At 39.0% G+C, this 23967-nt stretch overlaps 1 protein-coding gene across 1 annotated transcript; it reads left to right on the top strand.

Annotated features, from left to right (window-relative positions):
- Window positions 1-582: 582 nt before the first annotated feature.
- Window positions 583-23667, top strand: SH3BGRL2 (SH3 domain binding glutamate rich protein like 2). Its single transcript, XM_062572815.1, has 5 exons — window positions 583-599; window positions 944-985; window positions 3649-3834; window positions 17015-17095; window positions 18881-23667. The coding sequence occupies exons 2-5, from the start codon at window positions 968-970 to the stop codon at window positions 18893-18895; spliced, it is 300 nt and encodes a 99-aa protein (XP_062428799.1). The 5' UTR covers window positions 583-599; window positions 944-967; the 3' UTR covers window positions 18896-23667.
- Window positions 23668-23967: the final 300 nt, after the last annotated feature.

The raw sequence follows: 23967 nt of genomic DNA, 5'->3' as shown, positions 1-23967 counted from the left end.
ATATATTTTGATGTTATATCTTGCAGTGTCTTCAGGGGTGCTGAAACATATTAAAAACAAAATATTTTGCTTTTGAAGGAGTCTAGTCTGTAAGAATACTAATGCTTTCCCAAAGTGTTGTATAAATCGCCATGAGTTGAGTTGTTCTGAACATGGTACCACTGTCCTGTGAAGACTCTTTTCAGGTTCCCGTCAGCTGCAGCACACTGGAAACCTAGGAAGCCGTGAGCTGCAAGGCTAAGTTTTGCAAAGGGGACTAAAGTGCCCACCTCCATAGTTTGTCAAATGATTCATCTCCACTGGGCTCCTAAGCAGAGCCCAGGTCCTCCCCATAGAGTAGTGAGGAGGGAAGAACTGCTGTTGTTCTCTGTGGCGTGTTGTATTTGGTCAAATGGTGGAAGCTTTTGTAGCTCAGAGTCACCACAAATGAGAGCTGCAGGCAGGACTCAGAGGCTGACGTACTCTTGCGGCACAGATCCAGTTTTATGGCAAGACAAAGCTCCTGTGGTTTTCTTGGGGAATAATTGTCTGGCTTCTGTTGTGGCAGATGCTCTGATCGTCAATCAAACAACAAGGCATAATGTAATAGAATTCCTGATGTAAGTAACACTCTTGCTTTAGCTTACAGACTTGAATGAAATCACTTGTGGGAGGGAAAAAATGCTACTTTTGGGCTGAAAATTTTCAGGACATTTTGTCTGAATTTATGCAGCTGGCACATCCTCAGCTGATAACTCATGCAGATGTTGTATGGAGAATTGTAAGGCTTATGTCTGAAAAAAGCAATTTATTTCCTTTCAATATCTTAATTAATTTTATAAAAATAAAAATAATAGATTAGGAAATGTGCATTTGTGGGAGAATTCTCATGGTGTGAACAGGGAAATATTGGGGATCTGATTAAATCTGAGTTCCAGTTGTTAAGCTTGTGTGCCATGTGCAGGCTACTGACAGTCAGCGGATTAACATGGGTCCACATATACTGGTAAGTGACTTGGGCTGGGGCAATGAAAGTCAGTTGTTTAGGCTGTGAAAATGTTAGCACATACAGCTGTGGCCAAGGCCTTTTCATGGTCTCATGAGCAATTCCTGGCTGTGATTTAGGTGTTACAGTGTGCCAGGGACAGTGCCCAATACACAGGCCCCAGGGCCAGAGGACAGGCCCCGGCACTGTGTAAATCACTAGCTGCTCTGGGCAGGGTTGCTGGTGAATACTGCAGTAGGGAATTGCAGCTGGTTTTAGCACTGCTGCATTGAAAGGAAGCGCCCTGCCCCTCACATGATTTTAAATGTCTCTTTTCTATTTAAATTAATATTTAATATTTGTATTAAGAATATGTCAGTCTTCCATCTCATCTCTTTTGGGCCTGTTTTGCAGCTTTGTTATGATAAAAGACAGAGCAAAAAAAAAATCTCTTTCACTTCTGTATTGACAATAGAATTCCTCCTTGCAATTTTTTAGAGAGGCTATAAAAGGTATGTTGTCTTCAGTATCAGCAGTGATGATGAGGCAGTAATTTTGCTGTTGTTGACAATGTACTATTTGCACACAATTTTAAGAGCTGCCTGCTGTATGAAAAAGTGTTCATTTCAAAATATGCCTAAAAATCAATATAGCACACGTAAGAAAAGAAAAAAGAATAAGAGAGTGAGACAAATGCTTCAAAGCCATCTGCTTCTCAAAAAGACAACAAGCATTTTAAAGCTTTGTCTTTCCAGGTTCTGTCTTGAGATGGCTACCCTCTTATTTCACGGAAACAGTGATTCCATTACCACCAAAAGCTGTCTGTTCTGTGGTGTGTTTAGGTAGACAAATGGAATGTGTGACAAGAGTAACTAGCACATGCACTTTAAAAATCCTCTGATTTCCAAATAGTATCTAGGTTATATGATACCCGCAGGCATTATTCATCTGCCTGGGCTTTATGCCAATCAGCAACTGTGTGGCTCTGACACCCCAAGAATACCACAAAATTATTAAATCTGTCTTTTTTTTCCCTTCAAATAATGCTGCTGATTATAGCTGTAAAAAATTAAACACTGTATAATTTAGAGTTCCTTTCTGAAAGAATTAGTTTTGTCATAGAGATGCAAGAGGTATAGCATGGACTGAAGAGAATGCAGAACAGATCTTGCTGAATGAGCACAACTAAAGCTTTTCTCTGCCTCAGGTAGTTTTTATTTGAGTGGATCTGCCTGAAGCCCAGCTAGCTGTCAAGAGTTGGTGTTACTTAGCTACCGTGAGCTAAATACTGCCTATATTCTACCTCCATTAAACTTTTGTATAAAGACGATAGAGGGGCAGAAACACCATACGCTGAGTACAAACTTCATGCACATTTTTTGCAGTGAAGTTAATTATCAAGAGATAAGGTCATGCTTATTTTTAAGCATGTATGATATGTGTACAGAGACTCTTAATTAAAAGATTCAACATGTTGTGTTCAGCAGGCTGCATTTTTAAGATGTCTAAGTATCTAGAGAGGCAAAAAAGTGTGTAGCAGGGGTGTTTTCTCAGAAGTGCCAGCATGCTTGTCTCTGTGAATAATGGGAGTAGGTTCTTCTGGGACTTGCTAAGTTGCTTACCTTGCACTTCTTCGTGCCTGTATTCTTCAAAATGTAGCCTTTAGTGATTTTGAAAACCAGTTACTGCCTTTAGCTCCTACTTCTTAGAGTCCCATATAGAGTCTTTACAGAAGCATCTTTAAAAAGCAAAGTCTGAAACTCCCGTAGTGGAAATAGAGACAACCTTTTAGAAGTGAGGTAAATAAGTGTAACCTTTGCCAACTTGCAAAGTAACAGCGGTATTTAATTTCTATGAACTTAAAGCTGAAAAAAAACCCTTCTGTCTTCCTGAGTTAGTGAACTTCCTAGGGGGTGGGATGGGAGATGAGGAATGTTTGTAAAGATATGTTGGTTAGAGTGGTCTTGCACTGATGTGTGTTCTTCTCTTCTTTCCTTTTTTCCTCTTCTTTCCTTTTTTTCCTCTTCTTTCCTTTTTTTCCTCTTCTTTCCTTTTTTTCCTCTTCTTTCCTTTTTTTCTCTTCTTTCCTTTTTTTCCTCTTCTTTCCTTTTTTTCCTCTTCTTTCCTTTTTTTCCTCTTCTTTCCTTTTTTTCCTCTTCTTTCCTTTTTTTCTCTTCTTTCCTTTTTTTCTCTTCTTTCCTTTTTTTCTCTTCTTTCCTTTTTTTCTCTTCTTTCCTTTTTTTCTCTTCTTTCCTTTTTTTCTCTTCTTTCCTTTTTTTCTCTTCTTTCCTTTTTTTCTCTTCTTTCCTTTTTTTCTCTTCTTTCCTTTTTTTCTCTTCTTTCCTTTTTTTCTCTTCTTTCCTTTTTTTCTCTTCTTTCCTTTTTTTCTCTTCTTTCCTTTTTTTCTCTTCTTTCCTTTTTTTCTCTTCTTTCCTTTTTTTCTCTTCTTTCCTTTTTTTCTCTTCTTTCCTTTTTTTCTCTTCTTTCCTTTTTTTCTCTTCTTTCCTTTTTTTCTCTTCTTTCCTTTTTTTCTCTTCTTTCCTTTTTTTCTCTTCTTTCCTTTTTTTCTCTTCTTTCCTTTTTTTCTCTTCTTTCCTTTTTTTCTCTTCTTTCCTTTTTTTCTCTTCTTTCCTTTTTTTCTCTTCTTTCCTTTTTTTCTCTTCTTTCCTTTTTTTCTCTTCTAGATAAAGAAGAGGCAACAAGATGTGGTGAGGTTTCTGGAAGCCAATCGTATAGAGTTTGAAGAGGTGGATATCACAATGTCAGAGGAGAAAAGACAGTGGATGTATAAAAATATTCCTGAGGACAGGCAGCCTGCACAAGGCAATCCACTGCCACCACAGATATTCAGTGATGATCGGTACTGTGGAGTAAGTAGCTATTATGGTTGACAGCTAACAACATATTAGTGATACACCATTTAGAAAGTCAGGACTTTGTATAGAACTTTCTCTAGCAGTGTCTGAATTAATGGTGACAGCTTGTAGGGAAAGGAGCAGATAATGTCATTAATGAAAATTCAGATCATTCATCTGTAAATCCTAATATTGTTTCAGCTAGTGGTTTCCCTTCACAAACAAAAGAACTGGGAATATCATGTACTTCATGTGTAACCTGTTGATGATAAAATCCTTTGTGAGACCACCAGAATCTGGGGATTCCTCATTTTGCTGCTACCTTGTTCTAACCCAAGCATAAAAATTCCAACAGAAATCTGAATAAATGAGAACACTGGCTAGACTGAGTTATATTGTCATTGTAATTAAGCTCCGTCTCTTCTGCTCTCATAGGGTTAATTGCATCTATACTCAGAGATTCTTTATGCAGTCAAAAGTCTCTAGGATAATTGAAAACTATTTGCTCTTTGGAATGTAGAATAGCTTTATTTTTCCGTAAAGGAAAGCAGTTTGAGAGTTGTTTTCCTCTGTTGAAAGACTGCTTAGCATGAGAGCTTGTGACTGACAGCAGGCTGATGGACAGGCAGATTTCTCTGCTGGTGTGTGTAAGCTGTAATAGTTTCTCTATCCACTAGTGCAAGCTGAGACGCTAGCCTTTGACTGATGTGTTAAGAATGGCACCGTATGAATGTTTTATTCTCCTGCTTAGCCAGTATGGTATGCTGCAGGCTTGAGTCTCTGGCACTGTCATAATCTGGGAGCATCTTCCCTGAATTTATACTTGTCTTTGAGCAAAATATTGCAAAAAAGATGGCATCTGAGACTTTTTCACCTTGCTGCATCGTTTTATACTTTAACCTTGTGACTTGCACATCATATGGGAGGCAGGTGTGGGGTACCTGCTAGACTGAGTGATGAGATAAGGGGAAGTTTTATGTGCCATGCTGGATGCATCAGGAAGCGAGTGAGTAATGCTTGTGTGTGAGTTCAGTAGGCGGATGAAATGGAGAAGAGTGTCTCGGTGGTTATAATAGCTGGATCAGAGTAGATATGGGTGTTGTGTAGGTTGCTGACTGCAATATGAGGGAGAGACTCGCAAGGTAATTTAGGATACTGTGCAACGAATGGTTTGAGTATATTGCAGCAGCTGACTGACTTTTTGAAGCAAAATAGTTAACATCCCTCCCATATGTTTTGTGTTGGTTTTGCTGGTTTACCTCCTGTGTCAGTTTTGAAACTCTTCCTACTTAAGAGAGAGAAGTGTCCATTAAGGAAGTGGATCTGTGATGTGGAAGGAATTTTGACACACACTTAGAGTAGGCTTTCATTTACAAAATAACAACACTTCCATTGCTTTGTGTAATTTTAGCTCACTAGGGAAACATGATATTTAAGCTGCTGTTTCTTACCCTTTCTACATCTTTTCAGCTTTCCTTTATAGAACATTTTAACCCAGTCTTAGAAAAACTGTTAATTGCTGTTTGGAATTAGCAAGGCAGAAGATGTCATGCAACATGGAGATGATCTCATTAATCTGTCTACTTAGCTGATAGCTGTTTTGGTTGAGCAGAGGTAATCCTATTACTAGACCTCATCATCAGTGTGAACATCTTTAAAGAACAAACATACTTTGAGAAGAAAATACATATTTTCTAGGATGAAGGAAATAGTATGTGCAGTAACTTTCATCAGTTATCCTGCTGGCGTTAGTTAATGAGGTTCTGAGGTAACAGAGTGGAGACAAAACATTAGGCAGAAGGCAAAAGAGGTCAGCTCTGGAAAGGGGGGTAGAATATTGCAAAGGGGTTAGATGAAGTAAGCAGACATTACATGTCTTTTCCTCTTGTGATTTCACATTAAGGTCTTTCACATGTTTGTCTTGACACAAATACTTTAAAAAAAATCATTATTAAATAACTAAAAAAAACCAGAGTTTTCTGTCAATTGAATTAGAGAAAATTGTACCTCTGTTTCCTGATTTGTGTCCAGGCAATTTCTAAATCCAATTTGCTGTGTTCACAAAGGACTGTCTGTTTTTCTGACTGCCAATTCTGCAGTCTAACCATGTTACCAGGAAACTACCTATAGACTGATTCTGGCTTATGCATTATTACTGAAAATGCAAATGGGTCAGATCCTTTGTTGTTTTTCCAAATATATTAAGGCTAGATAGGGAAAAGTGGGATAGGTACACTTTTTATTTTGTTCATATTATTTCAAGAGAGCTTCACAGGAATATGACGCACAAGTCAAAATAAGACTCTTTTCGTGCTCATAGCCGTACTGTTTTTTTCTGTGTTAGGAAAAGCATTAATAGTTGTTTTTTTTTCCTCTCTCCATGTCTTCCTTAGTAGAAAACCTTAGCAATGTGCTCAAGGATATTACCTGAAAATAGATTTTTCTGGCTAGAAAATTGTCATTTGAATTGATCACTTTTCAGAATGTAACTGCACATTAGAGGAAGTTTGTCTTCAGTCTTTTCCTTAAATATCCATAACAGGTTGGTTTCAGCAATTTGATTTTACAATAGCTTGTATTACAGGGAAAAAGGTAAAAAAGATGACCGATGCTTACTGGTTCACAAAACAAACTCTCTTGTACCTCAGGAGAAGGTGTCTTTTTTGTATCAAAAGACTTGTCTTGATGCATGAGAGAGATCTTGAAATTTGGTCTAAATTGATGTAATTTCAAATGTTGTCATTAATCTGTTTTATACTTTTTTTAGTCTTTGGAGATCAGCTCCCTGATTTTTTTCAGTAACAAGATCTGCTAATGGGATTTTGAAATACAATACTCGGCAAGAACCATTTTTACTTCCTGTTAACAAGATAGATAAGTGCTGTGATCCCAGAAGAACATAAATCATTTAACTGATAATCTAGTATTGTATGATAGCACCAACACTGTGATCATTTACATATTTTTATGTTTTTGCAATCTCTTGTTTCATCTTAGTGACATTGCTATAACATTGTAAGTGGTAAGGAAAGAGTCTACATTTCAGACAAATCAGACACATGAATCTGCACAGTTAATTTACAATGGTGTAAATCTGAAATTATCACAGTGATCTTGCGCTAGTTAGTGCTATGTAAGAGTTAGGATATATGTATATGTTCAGGCATAGTATATGTTCCAGGAAGGAACTCCTACACACTGCATAAATAAAAGTAAAATTGAGATACTCTGGAAAAAATAAGAGAGTGTAGAGCCATTTTCCTCAGTAGGAACTAGCTGATATTTTAAACCGAAGGAATTTTTATTTAACTAGCAATCTAAAGCTCTTTGATTCAGGAGTTTTCCAATTTGTAGGGATGATATAGCATCAAGTAAAGGGCTGTAAATGAGACCTTCAGTTAATGCTTTGTATCTTTCATGTAGTCATTCTTTCACTTCCTTCTACAGCTAAAGGCAGCTGTAAACTGTTTTCTGTCCTCTACTTAGATAAATAGTAAAGTAACTAAAACGTAGATAGCATTTTGTAAAACAATTTCAGCATTTAATGAAATCAGTGGTAGTCATGAGTCTCTGAATTAATGAAGACAGAAGTTTTAGAGTCAGGATGACATTTGGCACATTTGCGTATAGTGTTTTAAATCCTTTCTCTAAGAGATTGTCATTGTGCTTATTTGGACAAAAAATGTTCTTATTACGTAGGCCAGTGTGTATTCATCACTGCTTTAACTACTGAGACTGACTTGAAGAATTGCATTATTCTGTTGACTATCTGCCATTCAGCTATTATAAATTTGTCAGCCTGGGACAGTACAAAAACCTATGATGACTAGATTTTAAGCCTTTTTCTTTCTTTTCTTTTGCAGAAGCTGTCTATGTGGCTACTGACAGCAGGATTCTTGTTATTTCTCTTACTAGAGTGTAAATTGACATTTTAGGGTCATACTAAATGTCTGCGTGTATCATTTTTTTCAAATTTCACTTGTACCCTTGTGTACAGTAATGGAGCATGGCAAATACTGTTTTGGTAGAAAGATGAAGACTGCATTTGGTTTTGTAAGTTTCCACTATCTAAACCCTTTGCTTTCAAGGTTACAGAAAATTTTCTAAATGCTCCATTTCCCATTGTGAATTTATTTTCACCTAGTCACATCAGTGATAACTGCATATGAATTGTTCAGATTATTCTAAAGAATTGCTGGTAAGATAAACCATAGTACCAACTATTCAGTATTCTACAAGCTGAAAACGCTGTTTAACAATAAGAATTATTCATCTTGCTTGCTGTTACATTTTTTATCCAGATCCTGGAAAATCCAGGTAGATGGAAAGATCACTGTGGGTTGGTACATTAGGGCCAGATTTGCAAAGGGACTGTGGCATGATGCCAAGCACTGACATGTAGATTTTGGGCATGTGCCTTCCAGAGTGAAATTTGCACCCCCAAGGTAGTGCTCAAGCCTCTTTACACAGTAGGTGAGAAGCTGCAAGTTAACACTTTGAAGCAGTTTTATATGTAGAAAGTTTGCCAATCTTGTGGGATTGCCTGAAATTTAGGCCAACTAAAATTCAAAGGAAATCTGTTTCCAGGTGGGAGTTTGAGCTGAGGAGCAAATATTTACATAGCAGGCTGACTTCTTTTTTTTTTTTTCTTTCTTTCTTGGAGGCTGCTCAGATGGTTTAGAGTGTTAAGGTAAGCCCTGGTAGATTGCCTAGTGGGCAGAGCAGTAGATACAAAGATATGTGATAGTTATTGTCTTTCCTTGAAATGTAATATATGGATATCAACTCCATCAAAACAGCAAAGGCCTATAGACAAGGAAGAAGCAAAACAGACTTGAAAGGAGTGCAGTGTTCTCAAGAACTATTCAGTACACGGGCAATTGCTGCAGCAGTGATTTCTCTACCCTGTGAAAAACCAGTCTCCTTTTTCTTTCTTTCTTTTTTTTTTTTTTTTTTTTTTTTAATCAGGAAAAGAATCATACACATTTCTTAAGTAAAAAGATGCATTTTATTCTTTGTATGTGTCAAATGACAAGTCAGTAACTAAAAGAAAGAAGCAGCAAAAGAGGATTTAAGAAAGACTACATGAGTGTCTGCCCTGACCTGTTGTGGGGACGTTTGGCATGCAGAGCTTGAACTTCGTCTCTGGATCCTCAGGCAACATGGCAATAGTTCACCTTAGCATGCCAGCTGTAATGTGTTTATTTCAGGAGCCAGAGCTATTGTGAGGCTAAACTGATTTTCAGCAAGTCTGCATTCAATTCCCTGCACCCTTGGAGATGTCTCATACGACTCACTTAGTATCTTGGTGGTCCAGTTCTGTCTTCAGGAATGAAGTAATCTCACCAGATGAAATTTAGTTTGAAATTGTTCTCAGTTACCTTTTGCAGTTGCTTACAAGTAGTTCATGGATCCCAGGCATCTGTACACCTTAGGTGGAAGGTGAGTGAGTTAGGGACACAGCACTGTTTATCTTCCCAGTTAGGCCATCTGTCAGGCAAGGAGTACAGAAGGCAGAGCTGTCACTGGAAAGGCAGCTCCTGCCCATGCCTCTTCTCTCTGCTGGCAGGCTCTGCCCATTCATGGGGTCCATACAGTTGTAACTTATAGGCTGTGTCTTTCCTTTCGTCTTCAGCTTCTTCACTGTTTGTCCATGTCCTGAAGAAAGAACTTCAGTTCTTTGTAGTACGTACTACTTTAAGGGGAGTATGGGACTAGAGGTAGGGTAGCCAGCCTACCCAGTGTTAGAGCTTTAGAAAATACAAACTCAGCAGTTCAGTGAAAATAAAATAATCCGAGAATTTTATCCTCCCCAGAGTGATTAAAATTGGTATCAGTAATGTATTAGTGCTGCCTTAACGTGTGCGAGTGGAGGAAGTGCCTTCCTGTTGAGCACCATCATTTGTATTTGGTCTATTTCCTTTTTGCTTTCTAGACTTATTGAAATAGCTTTTTCAAGGCAAAGTAATAGAAAAATTACTCAGTTTTTTGCAGTCTGACTGACTGTAACTGTTCAAGACATACTGTTTTCCTTCCTGCATCAGAGCCCAGGACTGGGAGATATCTATGTTGCTACTGCCTTCTTGTAACTAGGTGAACTTGTTCTAGCAAAGGGATTCAATATTACAGTTTTAACTCCAGATTCTTGATTTACAAATCGGATGTGGGAAAAGCTCTCGTATCAAGTAAACCATCCTGCCACCTAAAGATGGTAGTTGTAAAGGGCTTGACACATCTGTGGAAATGTCTTACTCTGGCAACACTGTAGTTCATAAATAAAATAATGCAGGGTGTATATGTATTTTAAAATGGTTAAAGACCATCAGTATAAAATTAATATAGTACTGTAACAGACTAGTAGAAAATACTGCAAATTCTTTATAATTCTTGATTTATATCTTTATTACATTGATATTCTGCAAGATTTGTGAATAATGATTAAATGTGACATAAGTTACTAACAATTTTGTTTGGGATCCACATTCTCCTTTGCACGGAATGGAAACTCCATATTGCTCTGTACCTCCTTGAGAAGAAGGAATTAGTCTTGAAGGGGTCAGGATTACTTCAGTTAAATGGTGTTTTATAAAGGGCCTAGTCTATTAAAATATACTGAGGAGAGGATAAGAAAGCTTACTAAGTGATAGAAATACATGGCGGTACATAGTATGGCACAGGATATGGGTAGCAGCGTATTAGAGCAGTATCTGGAGAAGGTCATGCCTGTTTTTAGGGAGTGACCAGGTAAAATAAGTAATTCACTGTACATCATGCTAATGTGATTGCCTTCTAGGAAACACTGTCAAGGTATAGCAATTTTCTAGACCATTTGAAAGTAAAAATGGTGTTAATGTAGTATAGTGCCATTACAATTAGAACAGCTTTCTTCTTTGAAACCTTCCCATTTCTGTTCTTCTGTTAAAGACCCACAGAAAATGAAAGAAAGGTTGAAAGTGATCCTGCCAATGTCCAATTCTAAGCAAATGGAAGGGAGAAACTCCTTTTTCGTTAAGTGCACTGAGATGTCACCTAATATTGTTAATAGTACAGTGTTCTAAGACAAAAAGGCAAGCTATGTGGTTGTCATATCCTTATAAAGTTACAGCTGCCTTAAAACATGCCCAGGTTAAAACATGTGTTTGCAGAGCTTCTGTGCAGCATGGTTAATTTGTTTTTCAGCTATGTTTGGTTGCAGAAGGATGACTGCCATAGTGAACTCCCCTATGTTTCAGCCACTCCCTCTTCTCAAACTCCTGTCCTGGTCTGATTTGATAAAATTCTTACCCAAACAATTTAACTCGTAAAATTACATGCTAAGCTGGAAGGTGCACTGCAGTGGGGCCCCTGTTGTAACCTGATTCTGCCACTGCCTTTCCCTGAGCATTCCCCTGCCTTCATAGGGGCACGGTGCTAGCTCAAAGTCCTTTGCATTCGATTGTGGGAAGCCCTTTTGCATTGGGACTCTCTGTGGGAGACGTGAGGTATATCAGTTCTTAGATATTTGATGCCTATGTGCCCTGTCATTGAGTTACCAGCATCACATCACTCATGTGCTGTCCTAAACAGTAGAACTGTCCCTGACATCTGTCTCCCTTGTATTAGATCCTCTGTTTTTGGAAGCCTGTCGCTAGAGATTAGCAAAATACACACCTAGCCCTTCAGAGAGAGTAACAGGTTGCTCTGTAGAATTAATTATATTAGCTCTTTAAAAATCCTGTCCAGAGATCTTATCAGAAGGTTAGATAGTTGAAAACTATCATGTTTAGACTAGCCTGTGTTGTGTGGACAAGTTCTTTCTGCATGTGTATTTGTATAGTATTAAAAAAGGGGCTCACATACAGGCGCACGCGCTTGTTCTCCAAGGAGAGCTGTGCTGAGTAAGAGCTTTCCGTTGTAATCCTAATCAGATCAATGAATGAATGTCACCTGCCCCAGAGAACCGAAATGCCCTTTTCAGGAAGGGTGCTAACATCTCATTTTCAGTGGCATGCAATATTAAGTTGGTCAGGAGCAGAGTGCTGATTCAGTTCATTTAAATTATAAGTTCCCCACTATTGCTTGTAAGAGCAATTACTTTGTCTTTTTTGTATGAATGAAGAGATAGTAATCATATTTAATAAATGGTTACCAAAGAGAAATAATTTCCAACAGCATGACAATAGAATTTTTCTTTATGTGATGTTTAATAATTAAAATATTTTAAAATATCCATATAAAAAGTGGTTTAAGCTACATTTGTGCAAATTGCTTGTGTTTCTCCTTCTTGGTTTGGAAAGGTAAACACTCAATAAGCAATAAAAATTTGTTTGCAGATTAAAAGTACAGAGCCAATTTTCTTTTTTAAAGAAACTTATTGGAAGGAGTTTTATTCATAGTTACTGTTACTGTCTTTGAACTTCATAAAGGATAATATTAATCTCAGTTGCAGTTATGGATGGACAGTATCTATGTAATTGCTAACTGGTAAATGAAATCTATTGTGTTAGTATTATACCTTACTCCTTACTCAATGCCATAATTTTTGCATATGTCTTTTGAAGCACAAATTGGTTTTATGCTGATCTGTAATATTGCCAGTTTTAACTTCAGTGTGCAGAAAATAGGTTTTCCCAGCAGTGACAGTGTTTATTTAAACAAGCCTTAGTGTACCTGCTTAACAATCTGAGCCAACTTAATTATGACTTTGTCTGTAATCACATCACTACACTGATTTGATCTCCCAGCACTAGGAAAACAGCACACTTCAGGCATGCATGTCACATTCAGGATTCAGCTACCACTGTAGCCATGCTCAGCTATGTGAACAGAGAAAGGAGAGCTACCCTGGAAGTGTAATTTCTGAGGAAGAGAAAATTTCCATGACCAACAACTTTCCTATTGGAGCAGATGGGCATAAAACACCCATAAATGCCAGAATGACATGTGTCATTGTGAAGAGTTAAATCCAGATTTCCTGACTGCTAGTCCACTGTCTCAAGGACGAGGCTGCTCTTACTTCAATATAGCATTTGGGCAGTGGCTGGCTTTGGGGATTTCTGTATGATGTAGATATTAAGAGAATTCTGCCTTTGATTAATCTGGCTTTAAAGAGATGTAAAACAACCACTGGCCTCCTAGTTGGAGGGTCGCTGGAAGGGCTCAGATTTTGAAAACAAAGCTATAAAGTTTGAAGCTTGAATATTTTTCTTTTCTTTTTTTTTTTTTTTTTTCTTCTTACTAGCACACTGAATGGACATTTGCACTTGACTTTGCTGCTTACTTTAAAACTCTGCATAACATATAACTTAAGATAACACAAATGGCCTTACTGTGTGAGACTGAAGGTTCATCTAGCCAGGATTTGTCTCAGCCGTGGCCATAAGCATCTGCATAGGAGAGACTGAGAGCAAGACAAGTAGATCCACTGTGCACTGCATACAGTACCAACTATCCTGCTACCACAGTGAACTTCACCAGCGTCCTTTCCTTACCATCTGGGGTTACTTTGCACCTGAAGACCGCAGTCGTCTTCTCTGTTCTGGTTTAGAATCACTCAAACCAATGATTTTAATGGTGTGAAACCAGGCCTAACAGAGTCAGATGGCTAGTAACCCGTTAAGAAACATTGTCTGACTTGAAATAGCTTTTAACTTACCTTATTTTCACTCCTGTCACTTCTCTATCCCCTCAAATCATGCTGAGCTTTATCTTTTCTCTTCACTGGCATTTATAGTTCTCTGCAGCCTTTCATCCCCATGTCTTCTTGATGTATCACCTGTATTTTGTGGCTTTTCAACTTTTCCTGAGGGACTGAGCGTCTCTGCTTCAGTGATGATTCATGTTCTCTATCTCTACATCTCTTTAGTTTTAATAGCTTTAGTTAGTGAGTTGGCAGAATTTTGTGTGTTAATAACATGTAATTAGCAACTCTGGAAAGCATCAAAGATCATAATTTAAAGGGATACAGTTAAAATTATATTTACACACATAGTTTCCATTAGAAGTGGGGTGGTGGGTGGCAATTTGCCGTACTGCCATGCTGGTATATTTTTAGGTTAACAGCTGCTTTTTGAATGCCTCCAGAGAGTCAGTGAAAGCCACTTCTTTGCAAAAAGGCAAGATACTGCTGCTCAGCTGATCCTGGCTGGCATGGTGGAGTTGCCTGGCACAGTGGCAAAGGAATTTTAGTGACTTGCCATCTGCAGTGAAGCCCAATGCAGGAACAGGGAGCTACTGACTTGCCAAAAAGAGCTGATGGTGGCCTCCTTTCTCTGCGGGGTGCAGGGTGTCCCATAGAGCTTTTTCAAGTGGGACCTGCTGGCTTGCAAGTGACTTGGGTTCTTGCCTGTGTTTGAAGCTTTCAGCTTCCTCTGAGCTTCACACTGTTTTCCTTCTTCAACCTCTGCATCTACTGCTGATAGCACAAAGACGATCATCATGTTTTTTCATGTCCATATACTTTCATTTAGTGTCTTTACATATAGTCCAAATCTGTGCAGACCTTCTCTCCTTAAAAATGTAAGGTCAAAGGTGGGATGTTTTTGGAACATCTCTCATCTTACACGTATTACTGGGAAAGTCAGAGTAGCCTGCTTTGAACTCCTACTCCATCCCAAAGCAAAACTGAAGAGAGGTTGAGGTTGTTTCTTAAAAAAAATCTCTTAAGAAAATACCATACTAAAGGGATTTCTTTCAGCTTTTATAGGTCTATGATATATTTTTTAAACTTTTTTTAAACACTTCAGTATTTGGGGATGCTCAGTTTTCATTGCAGAAACTGATGGGAAAACTTACCTATTTAAAATTTTATTACTGCTTTATCTAAAAGCACAATACTTCCTTTCCATCTCTCCCTCACAGCATGAAAACGTCAATAGCATTTTAATATGTTTTGCAGTACACGTTTTAAAGCACTGGGGAACTTGCTTCTGGCTGATGATTTCTTGTGGGTGTAATTATTCTCCTCTTTGTAAAATAAATGAATCCACTGATCTTTATGCTCTTTTAAACACGCAGTTACTTAGTTTAGCTCATTGTTTAACCTTCACAGTTCTTTTGCTGTGTGAATCTAGATTTGATAATCTGCAAAAATGTGTATAAAATGTATTAAATCAGGCCTGAGCATTTATTAGAAGTAAAAATTAACACTTGCAGAAAGCTTTTGATGATTAGGTCTTAAATTACTTTGCAGATGTTAGAGTAAACAGATACTCACAGATGTTGTTGAATGGTCTGAGTCACAAAGTCACTGTCAGAGCCAGGAATGCAGCACTGTTTCCTATGACACTATTTTCAGGCTATGAATCCTTGCCCATCCTGATTTTCTTTCAGATTTATTAACCGAGGGTGTTAAAGTATAGTCGTAGAGCAGTGATGGTTTTAGAGCTAATAGAAGCATTAGGATTAAGACACTCTTAGAGAACCCCAGGGCCTGAGAATGGGAAGAGAGGTGATGGCTTACTCGAACAAGCCAGGAGTCACCTCTTGGGCAAAGTGGCCCAGCAGTTCTCCAGCCTCTTTGTAAACTGCATTAGGAGGGAAAGGTGAGGGAAGAAAGTGATGTCTACCTTGTGCTGTGCTGCTGCAGAAACACTCCTGGTAGCTGCCTGCCTGTGAGTTAGCTGCTTGCATGAGTTGTGATGAGGAGCTTAAGCCAAGCGAAGCCTGCCCTGCAGCTGAGAGGTGCCCTCACTCTCCTCACCGCAGGTTGTACTCTCTCACTCATCCACAGCCTTCAGCTCTACAGCTGACTTGTAGATGAACCCAGGGGAGAAAATTAAGGTTATTAGTTCAGGAGTTACACATGTGGTCACTCATCTAACGTGTGTCCCTCATTACTTTTCATGTGCCTTAACAGTGTCAGCCTGGATCTCATTCAGATTTAATAACATCCATGCAGTTTTTTAAGTTTTACTCTTAAAGGTTAAAGGCTTAATCAAACATCCTTCTGCAGAGCTGCAGCATTCCTTGTTGCTTGTCTAGGTGTTTTAATGATTAAATTGCCCTCTGCATCTTTGGCATTGATGTGGTTGCTTTTATTACTGTTTGCTAATTACTATTATCAACTTTGTTGTGACCTAGTTAGGAGGTCTGCCTATTTTACTTTGATTTGCTTTCTGGCTATTAGTTGTGAATTTATGTTAAATCAATAATTAGCATCAGTTCCTCACCTTCAATGAATTTGTTTTAGAAAAAAATATTTGTCTATTTACTCTGTTTTATTATATGTTTAATTTCCAGATTAGGTAGAACAGACAATACCTTAAAACTAACAGTTGGAGCTTAAAACTAACTCTCTGTCTCCCTCTCTGTCTCTCAGTATGGGTATCTATATTTGAAAGTTGAAAAGATCGGTAGATGTAAAGCTTATTCTTGGATACTGACTTACTGCCTGAGTCTATAGCAATATGCTATCTCTCAAGAAGAAAAAGACGAAAAGTCATCTTATGGAGATTTGCTCTTTCTACTATGTCAGCTAATAAGCTGAATCCTAATCAACATCATACGCTTCTGCCAGTGTCTTTGTGTCTTCGAGGGCAGATACTTTTAATTTTGAGACTATTAGGCTGGAAAATGACATATATTCAGGTATAGTTTTTTCCTAGACTTGAGGGTACTTGCTTGATGGTGCAACTGCAAAGTACAGCTTTGCTAGGACAACTGTGTTTGCATCAGTATAGGAGCAAACCACTATGGTAAAGTGTCTCTGTCTAGTGCACCATAAAGGACTTGAGAGAAATGCTGGGTGTCTGCAGGGTGATTATGGATCTCATGGCAGGTGTATTAGCCATACAAGTGATGACTATGCATTTTCCATCCAAATGTAATTCAGCTTCTTTAGGACTTTTCCTTGAAGGTTTTCACGTTTGAAAATATTTTATTTCCTAAAATGGCAATTCAAAAACCCATCAGAAACTTACTTTTAGACACCTAATTACCTTTAAAATATGCCCACAAGGCAATTCAACACTTGTATCTTTATGTCAAATTAAGCAGTGAAAGGTGTTAGAGAATCTGTGTATTTTTCTTTGCTGTTGGAGTTGGTGATATTGTTACTGTTTGAAATACTTGTTAGGTTTGCATGGGAGAATATGGGTAAGTATCAGTGAATATTTTCCTGAACGTTATTACGTATCACCCTTCACTCTAATACATAGCGTGAGAAGATCAAGCAGAGAACACTAGTACAAATATTGACTGATCGTCTTTCCTCTAGGATTATGATGGCTTTTTTGAATCAAAGGAAAGCAACACTGTCTTCTCCTTTCTCAGACTGAAACCTAGTTTGGCATCAAAGGTAAGTGTAATATTGCAGACTTCTTAGGAAATTTGTGAAATACTGAGATTGAATTTTCTTTCAACTGAAAGAACTCAGTGGGTTCAGATGGACCATTATCTTGATAACTATCCATATCAACTTAATGCTGATGAGGTAATTAAAACTGCTGCAGTGAGAGGTAAAGCATTTTAAATGAAACCAAGTTTTATATTGGAGTAATTTGAGACAGCAAATGAATTAAGTTCAGGGAACACATTTTGCTTCCCTTTAGCAGTGTAAATTAAAAGCAACTGACTTAATTAAAACAGAGAACCAAACTTGAGTCTTAATCACTGAAATACCTGCAGCTAATAACACCAGAACTTCATCTTGCTGGACCAGCCTGCCATAGTGGGACAACCGGGATGACATTTATTCATTAAGAATTAAAAAACATGCTGAAATGGTAGAGGTACCAAGAGTTGTAGCAATGTTTTGGATAAGAATTACATTTTAAAGAACGCTTATAACAGGACAGAGCAGAGAGCCAGTGAATATGCTTCTGTTGAAGGCAATATAACAGAGGACACTTTACTGCCTTACGGACGCCTGAATGGGCCTGGACACGCATGCAAGGAGAGTATGTATAATGCTCCTATGGGCAGTAAATCAAATACCTAAGGGAAGGTTTTCTTCTGGGTTTGGTTAGTAGTACTCTTTCAGGTCTGGATTGTAGCCCTTGGGTATCTATAAAGTTCCTCTTCTGTCAAGAATTCATTTATTTTTGGACTCCATGGAGGAGATGAACAGGAGGAAACACAGAAAAAGGTAGTTTTGGCAGCCTGTCTTGTTTCCTATCTTGAAGAATTAGTTGTAGGAAGAAGATGATCTCCTACTGAAATCAGAATAACAACTTCTCTGCAGCTATGTTCCTAGGAAATATAAACTGTTGTAGGCCTGCAGGAGTGTCCATATAAATGCAGCTCACTTTTTGAGTCTGTTAGAGTTGGAAAGTGATGCATCCTCAGCTGTTACGGAGACTAGGCCTAGGGGCACCCCATGTTCCAAAGGATTTGCCTGGGCCGGACACAGAGAAAGGAGGCAGGGCTGGCAGGTGCAGGGAAAGAGGATGAAGGTCACAAACACAGGGGATGAGAACGTAAGAACATGTTATAGTATCCTGGAGTATCCAGGTATCCATGGTATCCTGGGGTGCATTAGGAAGAGTGTTCCCAGCAGGTCGAGGGAGGTGATTCTGCCCCTCTACTCAGCCCTGGGGAGGCCTCATCTCGAGTACTGTGTCCAGTTCTGTCTCTCTGCAAGAGAGACATGGAGCTACTGGAGAGATTTCCAGGGTAGGGCGATGAAGATGATCAGAGGGCTGGAGCACCTGCCCTATGAGGAACGGCTGCGAGAGCTGGGCCTGTTTAGCCCAAGGAAGAGGAGACTGAGGGGGTATCTTATCAATGTGTACAAGTACCTGACGGGAGGGTGTGAAGGGGGCAGGGACAAACTCTTTTCAGTTGTCCCATGTGACAGGACAAGAGGCAATGGGCAGAAATTGAAGCACGGGAAATTCTGCCTGGACATGAGAGTTCTTCCCTGTGAGAGTGACGGAGCCCTGGCACAGGTTGCCCGGAGAGGTTGTGGAGTCTCCTTCTCTGGAGATATTCAAAGCCCGCCTGGATGCAACCCTGTCTAACCTGCTCTAGGTGACCCTGCTGAGCAGGGAGGTCAGACTAGATATCTCCAGAGTCCCTTTCAACCTTAACTGATTCTGTGATTCTATAGTATCAACAATCCTTTTTTTTCTCTTTTAAGTAGGAGTCAGAACCCTAGAACACCTGTCTAAAGCTTCGACAAGCACATCTTCTGAATGGATGACCCTGTTCTTCAGCACACGATGGCTTCCCTAATGGATCACTGTGATAGAGCAACATGCATCATCATTAGTATTCTGCTTGCCACTGGGATGGTGCTCACCAACAATATGGAATTAATAACGTATATGAAATGGGGTTAAGACAGAGCTACTCATCTTCCTTTTCAAAAATATTTTTTGTTCATATTTCATGTTTGTTTTTAGATAGCTTTTGTACCTAGCACTGACATTCTGTCTGACACATATGTTTGAGGATGAATAGTGGTCATGTAGAGCCTGTATTGTTTATAGATACACTTACGTAGTCAGATTCCTTACCTTTTTAAATTCTTGTAACTACAGCACTTGGAATTAGCTCACTGTGATAGTTAAAGTGCTGGTGCTTATTAGGACGTCTGTGCTACCTACAATCCATCAGGTAAAAACAGTCAATCTTAAGATCTCAGTCCAACCTAAGAACTGCCATATTTCCGCTCTACCTGTATTTATTTTGATTTTTATGCTAGCATATGTTTATTTTAAGAGATATGGGCTGCTAAGCTTGGTCATAAAAACTTGATTTGCCTCATGAAGAACATTGCAACTGGCTGTTTAAAAACAATTGTTATCGTGGAGGGGGTGCCAAGATAAAATATTTTGACATGGATCCTTTTCAAAATACAGGTAAAATGTGCATGGATAGAAAATAGTGGCTAGTTCAGAAGAAGAGGTCTCACAGATAATGATCATATTAAGTAACATCTTAAGTGAGACAGCAGAATCCCAAGTTAGAGCTCTGGAGCTCTTCACTTGGACTGTCTTAAAATGAAAATTTGCCAAAACCTTGAGTTTACCTCCAGTAACACACTGCTCCACCATTATCCACGTAAGAACCAGGAGGATACTTTGAGAGTGAGGGCTCAAATCTGTAGAGGGTTAAATGCTCTGCCCTTCTCCAGGAGCACACCTAACTTGCTCAGCTCTTGTTCCCATATGTGCTGTTCTCCCCCCCCTCCCATGGGGAGGTATGCCTCAAAGATGATAAGAAAGCTGGGTGTGTTCTTTGCTGGATGAAGCTACACTAGTCAGCCCTACTGAGGAGCAGAAGCTAGGGAAAGGAGGTGGAGAGTGTCCCCAGAGGGATTGTTCTGAGGCATATAGCAGAACTTTGGCCCTTGACTTGCCAATAAGCATTGCAAAATGCATTTTAGTAAGAAGTCAAATTGCATTCTGCATTATGAATCACTTCTAGCTATTTAAATAACAGCTAAGCTGTAATGTAGTTTATGGTTAGTGATTTCATAATGCTAGGTAGTACTATTCCAATAACTGTCCTTATGTCTTTGGGTAAGTGACAGATGACCACTATGCGCGAGAGCTTCTCTGCAATCCCATTTTCACTCAGATTGTGGCTAGAGAGAAGCCAAACTTCTTGTAAAAACTATCAGAAAGCAACTCTCTCTGTGTAACAAGTGACATTTCTGTTAAAATCAGTAACCTTAGTTGTCCTTTCCAACCAACTAGGATGCTGAAGGTCATCTAGTCCAGTACTGTGTCAGAATCAGGGCAAACACCAACACTAGCTCAGGCTTTGTCTGGTAGAGTGTCAAATACATCCAAAGATGGAGATCTCATAACCTTCTAGGTAGCCTGCGGCAGTGCTGCACTACTCTCCTAGTAAAAACTTTTTTCCTAATGTCTGACCTGAACTGCCAAGCTGTCATTTGTGGCTGTTGCCTCTTTTTTTTTTTTTAATGTTGTTTGGTATTCACAGGAAGAATTTGGCACCATCCTTTTTGTAACTACCTTCCAGATAGTTGTGGGCTACTACTAGGTCACCCCTTAGCCTTCTTTTTGCTTGACTGAGCAAACCCAGCTTCCTCAGCCTCTCTCTACAGTTCGTGTGCTTTAGGCCCCTGGCTGTCTTAGTTTGGTGGAGGACTCCTCCCAGCCTGTACTGATGCATGGCCACCCCCAGGTACAGAACTTTGCACTTTTTCCTATCAAACCTCAGGAGGTCTCTGTTGGCTCCAGGTTATTGAGATCCCCCTGGACTGAGGCTCTGCCATCTGTTGTCAGCCACTCTTCCAAGTTCAGTGTCATTCACAGATTTGCTGAGGGTACACTTGGGTCATCATTCAAGTCCTTGATGAAGATCCTGAACAGCAGGAGAACTGTAGCCTCCAAATTTTGGATAAGAGCTTACCTGAGACTACAGGGGTATGACATGATCAATGTTTGTGACTACTGATTGTTATGGTAAAGAATAAGTTATCTTCCTGCATGATGTTGTCTCAGCCACAACCTGCTTACAACTGTATGTTTTTTCCCTTTAGTACAAAGGCAAAAAAGTTTTAAAAAAGGAGAAGCTAAAGGAAACCATTCATAAATAATTTTCTCTTTGGATTCTCCTGTGCCTTCTCAGCTCAATTAAAGGAGCTAGATGGAACAAGAGCACACACCCCATGGTTATATTTACTATTTAAAATCTTGGCAGCAGCACCTTCTCTAGGGGAATCCCGAGTGGGAACTGATAACATACATATATGTATATGTATATATATTTTTCAGAATTATATAGTTGCCTGTGGTAAGTTACTGTGACATTCTTGTCACTAATTCCATATTTTTATGAGACCCAAACTTCACTATAAGAATATGACAAATAAGGCATGAGCCAGAGCTGTACTTTCTTAACTTTAATAAATTCTATGTGACAGTTTCTAAGTGAGGAAAATAAAATTTAACGTCACAAAGAATGTGGATATGAATTTACATAATTACACAGTCAATTACAGAGAAGCCATCCTGGATTTATCATGTACTTGATATGTTGTAAACTTTGAGAACTGCCTGAAGACCTAGTTTTGAAAAACTTACAGAAGTATATCCACATGAGTAATCCCAGACTTACTGATGTGAATGATAAAACTCACACTGATTTCTCCAGGGCTGAAATTGATTTCACAAACCTCAGAACAGAAGCCTCTAGTTTAGTGGCGAGCAAATTCTATTATAACTATTAAGTAAAAATAGCTTATTTCAAAGCGTTCATATGGACATGATTAATTGTATAGAGGAAAATACTAGCTCCAGAGATACCCTGCTTGCTTGCATGGATTGGTTTTATAAGTCCATTAGATTATTTGCTTTTGAGTTGTAAGTGGCTAGTTTAAGAAAAAAAAGTACATATGTTACTTGAATGTGAATTTTGTCTGATGTGCTACAGCCTTATTTTTGTAATTAAAGCAAGTAGAGTTTTAGTTTGTTACATAAGATGACCTGTAATTTTTTAAACTGGTTTTGTAATAATGAAATGTAACTAATGAGGTAACTGAAAAGCTCTGTGGAGATTAGAACCGTTCTTGAAAGAATTCCTGATTTTATTTAAAATACTTTCATAAAAGAAAGTGTGCTCAAGAGCCAAATGGTCCCATTTTTAGCTAATACCTATAACTAACTCCACTTTTTAAATGGGAGAACAGTGTGAACTAAACTTTAAATCTTCATATCTAGTTAAATTTGCTGTGTGGACGTATGTGCACACACACATTCACTGTATCAGTGGCTTTGAAAAGAAATGTTTCTGTTTGTGCCACACACTACTGGTTAGTGCCTTGTCAGAAAGACGACTGTTGTTGTAGGAGCTTCTTAGATATGATTAAACTTTAAACTCAGAAAGGGGTAGTTTATATGACTATTATTTTGTAATAATACAGTAAATTAATATGGGGGCCTAAGAAGAAAGACAAATGCTTTGTAAGGTTGAAACAGTTTTTGATGAGTCTTGTAAACTCCTGATTTTTTTCTTAGGGTGGCTTTGTCTCTATCTGTCTCTCTATTTTTCTTTCTTTCTTTTATTTTTATTTTTTTTTGTATGTGAAATTATTTTAGAATTGAGCCTTCCAAGGAAGTGGTCCTGGAGTAAAGCCCTTAAATCTCTGTTTAGGCTCAAAAATGACTATCTATTTCACGTGCTGAGCAGCCCAGGCGCTATCGCTGAAATGAAGAGGAGCTGCCAAACTCTCAGTAGCCTTCTTGGTTCTTCCTCCCTCTCTCTTCTGTCAGGCCACTTATTTTCGGAGCCCAGTTCTTGGAATAACATTATTCAAAAGTGGGAGCCTATGATTTTAGGCAGTGCCTTGTGGCAGGGGAACTGCCTTCGCATGAGTGTGAAAGTGGGGTCTTAGCCAGGGAGTGCCAAATCCTGTTAGTCTTCCTTGACTTGTCTACTGATTCTGGTACAACTATTTGGGTGAGCAGTGCAAGGAGGAGTGAGCCTTGCAATATTCACCCTGCTCAGAGAGCAGAAATGGAAGGAATTGTGCAGAATGGCAAATAGCATCTTTATGTCACCCTGAAGAGTGGTTCTTACATGGGCTCATTGGCTTATCCTTCATCCTCTTGCACACAAAAGGCTCCCTTGCAGATTTGAGAGGGAAAATGGAGAACGGCTTCTCAAGAGTGTTCCTTTAGCCAGGGCAGACTGGGCTTACTCCCTTCTTCCTACTCTGTCCCTCTTCCTGGTGTGCCGGGTCCTGGTTTGCACAGACTTCTGTGCTCCTGCTCTAAACCGTTTTGGTGACATTTATGTGACATTGCAAGTGTAGAGCTGGTGTGCACCTTGAGTCTCCGTGTTTTGTAACCCAGTGGGAGAGGGAGCACGTTGCATCCTAGGCTGTGTACACGTGGAGTTTTAAATTATATATTACGACTGTGTTCATCTAATAAAAAATGTAAGTCAACAAAATGCTTGGACTCTGTTTGTGCCAAAGAAAACAACGGAAAAAATAAGCTGAATCTGTATTCTTGCTGCAGCTCCCTCTGGCGACAGCCTGATGCTTCAGCTCAGCCGGCCTCAGCAGAGGAAAGCTTTGAAATCAGAGCTCTCCCCGTGGGGGGAAAGAATATGATTCTGCAGGATGCTAAGCAGGTTTGATCCCTGTTGCCTTAATGGGAACGATAATATGCAGAATATCTATACTGTTAGGCTCAATATCCTCCCTGATAAAGAGCAGTGATTTTTTTATCTTCCATTTTTGCCTGTGAC

This window comes from Rhea pennata, chromosome 3 (assembly GCF_028389875.1).
Source record: "Rhea pennata isolate bPtePen1 chromosome 3, bPtePen1.pri, whole genome shotgun sequence".
Taxonomy (NCBI): Eukaryota; Metazoa; Chordata; class Aves; order Rheiformes; family Rheidae; genus Rhea; species Rhea pennata.
Note: the sequence above shows the minus strand (reverse complement) of the source record. Positions and strands in the feature narration are given on the sequence as shown.

Coding starts and splice junctions, on each gene's coding strand:
- SH3BGRL2 (XM_062572815.1), top strand. Junction 3,835..17,014: donor GTGATGATCGGTACTGTGGA/GTAAGTAGCTAT, acceptor TCTTTCCTCTAG/GATTATGATGGCTTTTTTGA.